Genomic DNA, 7,799 nt, shown 5'->3' with positions numbered 1-7,799 from the left:
AATAGAAATTTCTAGACTTGTTCCCACTCAACATGATATGTATGCCTCAGTTATGATATGTTGGACGCCTCCAGGATGTTCGCGCGAACATCTCTCGGCGTCTATAGGTGTCTAATATATCAAAATTGAGTATGTCTCTTGTGAGACGGTCTCACCAATCTTTATATGTGAGACGGATCAGTCCTACCGATATTCACAATAAAAATTAATACTATTTACATAAAAAATAATACTTTTTCAGGATGACCTAAATAAGAGACTCGTCTCACAAAATACGACCCGTGAGACCGTCTATATATATATCATAGAGATATATATGCATGTATAATGTAACTAATAGTTTTTCATGTAATGGTGAGTAAAAAAAAATGGAAATATTACTACCTCTCAAACCCACATATCATTATCTTTATTCCTCTATAAAAATTGTCTTTCTCACATTGTCAAATCCCTCAGAATACACACCAAATCCAAATGGATTCAAGTGCTTCAACTCTCAATCTTCATCCCTCATCAAGCCACAAAGCCAACAGAGAGAAAAAAGGGGTTCTGATTTTTGACACATCCATTATAGAAAAACAAGAAAACTTTCCCGCACAATTCCTTTGGCCACACGAGGACTTAGCCTATGTTTCACAAGATGAGCTTAATGAGCACCCTATAGATTTGAAGGGCTTCTTCAATGGTGATTTGGAAGCAATTAGTCTTGCTGCAAAACAAGTAAGAGTTGCTTGTTTAAACCATGGCTTCTTTCAAGTTATCAATCACGGTGTAGGTGCAAGTGCAATCCGTACCGCTTACGAGCATATGGATGCCTTCTTCAAGCTCCCTTTGAGCAAGAAGCTTGCTCAGAAAAGAAAACCAGGCGATCTTTGCGGGTATTCTGGTGCTCACGCCGATCGTTTTTCGTCCAAATTGCCCTGGAAGGAGACATTCTCCTTCACTTATGAACATGAACATGATCAAGGACTTGATGTGGTTGACTACATCAAATCTGTCATGGGGGAAGAATTCGAAGATGCCGGGTGAGATTCAATTTTCATCACACACATAAACATAAATATGTATGTATACCTTAAATCTAGTTACATGTGCAATTTTTTCTGCATGGTCATTTCCAATATTGCTTAAATTCTTAGAGTAGTTCTATTTTTTCCTCTTATTTAGGATTGTTTATCAAGAGTACTGTGAAGCGATGAAAAACTTGTCCCTCGTCATTTTCGAACTCTTGGCAATTAGCTTGGGAGTTGATCGGTTCCATTTTCGCCGGTTTTTCGAAGACGGTGTCTCGATCATGAGAGGAAATAACTATCCACCTTGCAAGAAAGCTGGCCTCACTTTTGGCACCGGACCTCATTTTGATCCCAATTCCTTAACCATACTTCACCAAGATCAAGTTGGAGGGCTCGAAATCTATTCGGACAACAAATGGCGAGCCATTCGTCCTCGTCCCGATGCCTTTGTTGTCAACATTGGTGACACATTTGTGGTAAGAATGTATACATATTACCTTATTGTGTGATGTCATGTGGCTGTATTGTGTGTTGTGTATGCTTGCATGTGCGCATGAGTACTCAAGAAATGATAGGCTCTCCTTCACCTCTTTTGGAGAAACATAATACTTTTGCATGCATTTAATGTGGTAACTTATATTAGTGTAATGAGTTCGATAGGAAAAACAAAGATACGACAAGTGGTTCGTCACATTTGTGAGTACAATGAGAAATGTTTAATCAATCAAAGGACAACATAAATTACATACAGATGAATATATTACATCTGTACTTTTTCATATTATAAATTTTATTACACAAAAATATATATATCAAGTGCTTTTAGTGACACGCGCGCTTATGATCAGTTCTTTCAATCTCCATTCCCAAGTGCTAAAACGGTGGCCAGTTTATCATAAATCAGTCAGGTTTTTTGTCTTTTTGCCTGTTTGAAAAGTCTTATGCATATATATATGTGTGTATATATATATATCTATACATACACACACACACATATATATAAAGCCCATTTAGCAGGAGAATTTAAGTAAAAAAATTTGAAGTCGTAGCAAAAATTTAAAAGATATAAAGGGTTCTTGAAAATTCTGTTAAATAAATGGTTTTTTGAAAAGATATAGTGTTCTCGAAAATTCTACTAAACAATTGGTCAAGAAACAAAATGAAAAGATATAAAGTTATTCTTGAATTCCTGTGGAATAATTGGCTAATTTAGAATATAAACTGTGCAGCACATATACTGCAAAAATCTGGTCTGTACAATATCAATATACCACGGAGTATACCCATATCTGCAAGACAAAATACAAAAGAGTTTGCTAATATATAAAGTCAACAAAAATACAAATATCGACCAATTAAAATTAACATCCCATTTTTGTACATATATGCAGGCTTTATCGAATGGGAGATACAAGAGTTGCCTTCACAGGGCAGTGGTGAACAAGGATAAAACAAGAAGATCGCTTGTATTCTTTGTGAACCCTAAAGAGGACAAAAAGGTGAGGCCCCCTGAGGATCTTATGCGCAGAGAAGAGACAAGCAAGTACCCAGATTTCACATGGTCGGATTTGAGAGACTTCACTCAGAACCACTACCGGGCAGATACTGCTACGCTACAAAACTTTGTCCAATGGCTTCGTATTCACAAACCTTCAAAAAAAACACAACCTTAAATATTATTGGTGCCGATATTTGGGTTTTCTTTATGGAAAAATAAGGGTTTTTTGGTTTTGTTTCTGGTATGTTTTTCGTTTTTGGTTATATTATCGGTCAATTTACGGTCTTATTCCACTAAATTGTTTTTTTTTTTCGATTTTAAACCATTTTCATCTTAGTACTGACATGACAATGACATTGAAAAATATTGATTTGTCACATCAGTAATTCGATGAAAATGACTAAAATTGAAAAAAAAAATATGTACAAGCAAGTGGATTAAAACTTTTGAATTGACTGATAATTTGATCATAAATTAAAAAACGTACAAATCACATAGCCAAAAATATAATTTCCCATTTTTCTTTTTTCTTGTTTTTTTTTGCGGTTACCTTTGGATGCTTTAATTTTCATCATGGGGTTGGCTTGTCTTCTAGTTCGATATAATATGGGCAAGTGTGGGGGAGTTCTTGAGGTGGTTTTATCTTCTTTTTGTCTTTCTTTTGGATGGAATGGTGCATCGTTGTTTTCAAGCATGAATGTATGTAAGTGTGTGACACCTTAATTGTATTTGTATTTATTGTGAGGTTTGGCAATTGGATTTTGATGTTTGGTATTTTAGAGAGTTTTGATTATGATAATTAATGTTATTTGGCTATATTATTGAAAGGGTCTTAAATATTAGTGAGACCTCCCCTTACCTCCCATTGAAAGTGCAATGGGAATAAAAAAAATTAGGGTGAGCAAGTCTAAATTATTATTTATATATAATTTCTTATATTTGGTTATAGATAGGGAATTTGCCCTCAATATAATTGACTTGTCTTTGTCTTCTCATGTGGCCATCTGTACATTTCTGACCAATGTTTTCATAATTGGATAGTGATCAAACTAGTTTAGTTTGAAAAACTGGTTCAACTGATGGATCGAGAAATTGTTATATTATATAAAATAATAATATAATGTCATAAATAATATATTTTAAATTATAAAGATTTTAAATGTGCATATAAATATTAAAAAAGATACAGTTCTCGGAGATTAAAATCTAAACATACATATAATATGTATATAAATATAAAAAAAAATATTTACTAAAGTTTAAAAGTAGGTCTCTTGTGAGACGGTCTCATGAATCTTTATCTGTGAGACGGGTCAACCTTACCGATATTCACAATAAAAAGTAATACTCTTAGTATAAAAAGTAATACTTTTTCATGGATGACCCAATTAAGAGATCTGTTTCATAAAATATGACTTGTAGCACCGTCTCACACAAGTTTTTGTCAAATTTAAAACATAAATAGTTATATGTTTTTTAAAAACAAAAATAATAAATTAAAAAAATTATATTATTGATAAAATAATATTTTTAACAAAACCCAAATTCCAAATGATCATGAATATATATATAACAAAATATTAAATTTAAAAAATAAAAAATTCAAAAAACCAATTGAACTTTTTTCCGGATCATAGCCGGTTCGATCGGATTTTGACCGGTTTTGACTGCTAAAATGATTTTTTAGGGTTATTGCGCACTAGAACCGTAACCGGTTTTTAGTCGAACTGGTCGGTCCGATATGGTTACGAAAGCATTGTTTCGGACAAATTAAACTCTAATGTTCCATGTAAGCCCAATCAATTATTCTCACCACTTTTATTATTTGCTTGGTCTTTGAAGATAACTTTTGTAACATAAATGGAAAATTGTGATATGAGTCTTGTAATTTGACATGTTTTAGGTTTTAATCTTATAATTTGTCAATGTTCATTTTCAAAAATACCACACAACATATACCATATATTAAATAATTAAAAATAATTATTTAATAAAATTTTTTTGCCTCATATTGTCACGCCCCGGGACGGGGATTGGTTGGCACCGGCGTTGCTCTCAAATTTACATTCGAAAACAACAAGCCTCAGAAGTACAAAATTCAGAAACCAGTCTTTTATTCATAATAATCGTTGTCTGATACAAATGTTTTACAGCGGAAATGTAAAACCAGAAAATACGATATATGAACAGATGCAGCGGAATATAAAATATAAATCAGAACTACGAACAACGATCTTCATCACCAGCCCCAAAACTGAAGTTGCTCCTCTTCTTCTAACAACTCTTCCTCGTTCTTATCTGAGATGGGTTTGGTGGGTGAGTGATATGATTGTCACTCAGTAAGCGGGAGCGAGAATAACTCTCAGTTTTCAAAACCATTTTTAACAGAAACAGTAATACGGATAATATACAGAAACTCTTTATTTCAGAACAGGAATCAGTATTCAGAAATCAGTAATCGGAAATCAGTATTCGGTATTCAGTAATCAGAATTTAACAAGTAAGCACTGAGCACATTCGTGAATTTCATGGCTAAACTGATATCAGTCCCCTATATGTTCTCTCCTCTAAGGGGTGAGGCCAAAAATCAGTAATCAGTAATGTTCAGAATATATATTCCTACTATTAGTTCACTAGGTTTCAGTGCTTCAAAATCAGATATCAGAAATCAAGAATATACTTTGCTTTAAAACAGAAATCATCAAACGAGATTCAAGATATTTATACATAAGCCCAATTACAGTATTTTGCTTGAAGGATTTCAGTTGCAGTCTTCTGGAATCTGGTTGCCTCGCTACTGGATTTTACAGCTTCGAAATATGCACTCTCTTAGCTCTAATTTCAAGTGATAACTCAAGGTTTTGGTAACATCAATTTCAGAGATTGAAAGTGCTATTTATAGGCCAAAATCTGACTGTTAGCCTTCCAATTAATGATCATAATCTGCCATTAACAGCCTTTATTCCATGTTAAATGCTTCAGTTACCAGTCCTGAACAGAACCAGTAGCTATCTGCTGGAATCTCGCTACTGAACTCTTCTGCTGCTGGATTTTGTCTGCTGGAAAATACCATCTTCTGAAATATGAGTTGCTGCTGGAATTGATAGCTTCTACTGAAATCTGCTAGCTGCTGCTGCTGCTGCTGCTGTGCTACTGCTGGAATTTCAGGGTCTCACACATATAGCCCCAGGTCTCCGTTCCTCGGTCGCGTCTCGAATAAGCTTTAAAACACACTTTTATGTATTCATGTAGAAAAGTGTATTTTAAACATGTAAGCATGTACACTGTATTTAATTCATGCAAGTAAAATCATTTAATTAGTAATTTTTTATTTTCCCTAAATTCGCATAAAAATATGTTATTTTATCGCATTTTGGATCTTATACATAGACTATCCTAATTATATTTAGTTAGTTGTGTTAGTTGTGAGGTGTTGTATTCTTAAATTAACAACTTAAAATAATATTGTACTTCATCAAATATTAAAAAATGTATATCTATTTGATAGTTTTTTTTAGTAGTATAATATAAGATTTTAAATAATATATATTTATATATATCTAATTGTTGTGTAGCCTAACTAAAAATTGTAAATATTGTTATTATTTTGATGTGATGTTAATAGAGTAATACAATATTAGGTATAATGAAGTTCAATTTTTTGCTACTCTAGTGGTAGTGTGGTGACATAAACCTCATCCAACATAGAAGATCTATGAGTTCAATTCAAATTCTCAGGTAATAGTGAAAAACCCACCATCCCATGTAATAATAATATTAAAAAAAATAGTCAGAGCATCTAATAATTAGTAAATATTTTTGCATAAATAATCCTTATTAATTTGATTTTTTAATCATAATTATTATCTAAATATTATTTACACCAATAATTATATGAAAAATATAATTTTTACATTTGACAAATTATTTTAATTTTAAATAATTATCTAAAAATTATCTATCTTTAAAAAATTTTAAAAACAGAGAAGGGTAATTTTTTATTTAGTTAAATAAAAAAAATAGGTTGAGTACTGTTGTTAACAAGTATTAGAGTTTAAATTACACGATTTTCTTATGATCAAAAAATATAATCAATATGATATAAGAAATAGATTAAAACATGATGTCAATAACGATCGTCGTTATGTCACCACTATATATCGAATGCTATGTTAGTACTTCAATTAATATTACTGAAAATGTTGCATAGAGTCTTAGTATAATTAATAAGATATAACTTTAACTAATTAGATAACCAAAACTCACGAGGATTTATCTCCAAAATGAACAATATCATATCATCATAAAGATACGTGACTTTCATTGTTCTACGGTCAGAACAACAAGACAAGAAAGTATTTCAAGATTTTGATTATGGAAAATATTAATGGCGCGGCCTGGTTCGACACAATTTGAACTCACAAGAGTCCCATGTCTCACTTATAAACCAACCTTACTCGGTATTACAGAGCATGTTACATGAAGTCTAGTACAAGACACAATGCAAGCTATAAATCCCTAAAGTGGTGGATCCATCCACAGCACTGAGGCCATAAATATCTTCCCATGTACAAAAAGATTATAAAATAATGAGCAGAGGAGACAAACAAATTTAGACTACAAAATCCTGACCCTGGTCTGCAGACAAAATATGACAATATCTCTTTAAAAAAAACTACAACCCAGTTTACTTTTGATGCCAACAAGAGGAATACAAACATCTAGGAAACAAAGAAACCATATGCTTAGGTTGACAAATTTGCAGACACATAATTTTAGGGACACTTACCATTCTTCATTTTATCTTGCGACATTTCTATGGCCTCTGGTTCTGTAAAAGCCATACAAGATTTGTGTTCAAACCATATCTGAATCCATCTGTGATTTGATTGTTTCTCTCCAAGGCTCATGAATTCTCACTTGCATATGGTCCCATTGTTGTTTAGCTTCGAATTTTGACCATCTTTTCATATGCATAGTAGGAGTCTCTCTCTCTCTTGAAAATATCAGTGCTACCTATAGATATATAAATGATTGGAGGTCCACTCATTTTTAGAAAATTAAACACACCATATATATATTGTAGAATAATATAGATAGTAGTGATTTTAACTCCAGATGATTTGTTGTATTATCATTGTTTTAGTATAATTTATTAGGTAAAAACTTGTGTGATACGGTCTCACTGGTCGTATTTTGTGAGACGGTCTCACGAGTCATATTTTGTGATACGGATATCTAATTTGGATTATACATGAAAAAGTATTACTTTTTATGCTAATAGTATT

The 7,799-nt window shown here is 32.4% G+C and overlaps 1 protein-coding gene across 1 annotated transcript; it reads left to right on the top strand.

The window, feature by feature from the left end:
• The first annotated feature begins 429 nt into the window (after positions 1 to 429).
• Positions 430 to 3,265, top strand: LOC142548231 (gibberellin 20 oxidase 2-like). Its single transcript, XM_075656545.1, has 3 exons — positions 430 to 1,025; positions 1,168 to 1,489; positions 2,405 to 3,265. The coding sequence occupies exons 1-3, from the start codon at positions 475 to 477 to the stop codon at positions 2,684 to 2,686; spliced, it is 1,155 nt and encodes a 384-aa protein (XP_075512660.1). The 5' UTR covers positions 430 to 474; the 3' UTR covers positions 2,687 to 3,265.
• Positions 3,266 to 7,799: the final 4,534 nt, after the last annotated feature.

The sequence above is a fragment of the Primulina tabacum genome, chromosome 6, assembly GCF_025594145.1.
Source record: "Primulina tabacum isolate GXHZ01 chromosome 6, ASM2559414v2, whole genome shotgun sequence".
NCBI lineage: Eukaryota > Viridiplantae > Streptophyta > Magnoliopsida > Lamiales > Gesneriaceae > Primulina > Primulina tabacum.
Note: the sequence above shows the minus strand (reverse complement) of the source record. Positions and strands in the feature narration are given on the sequence as shown.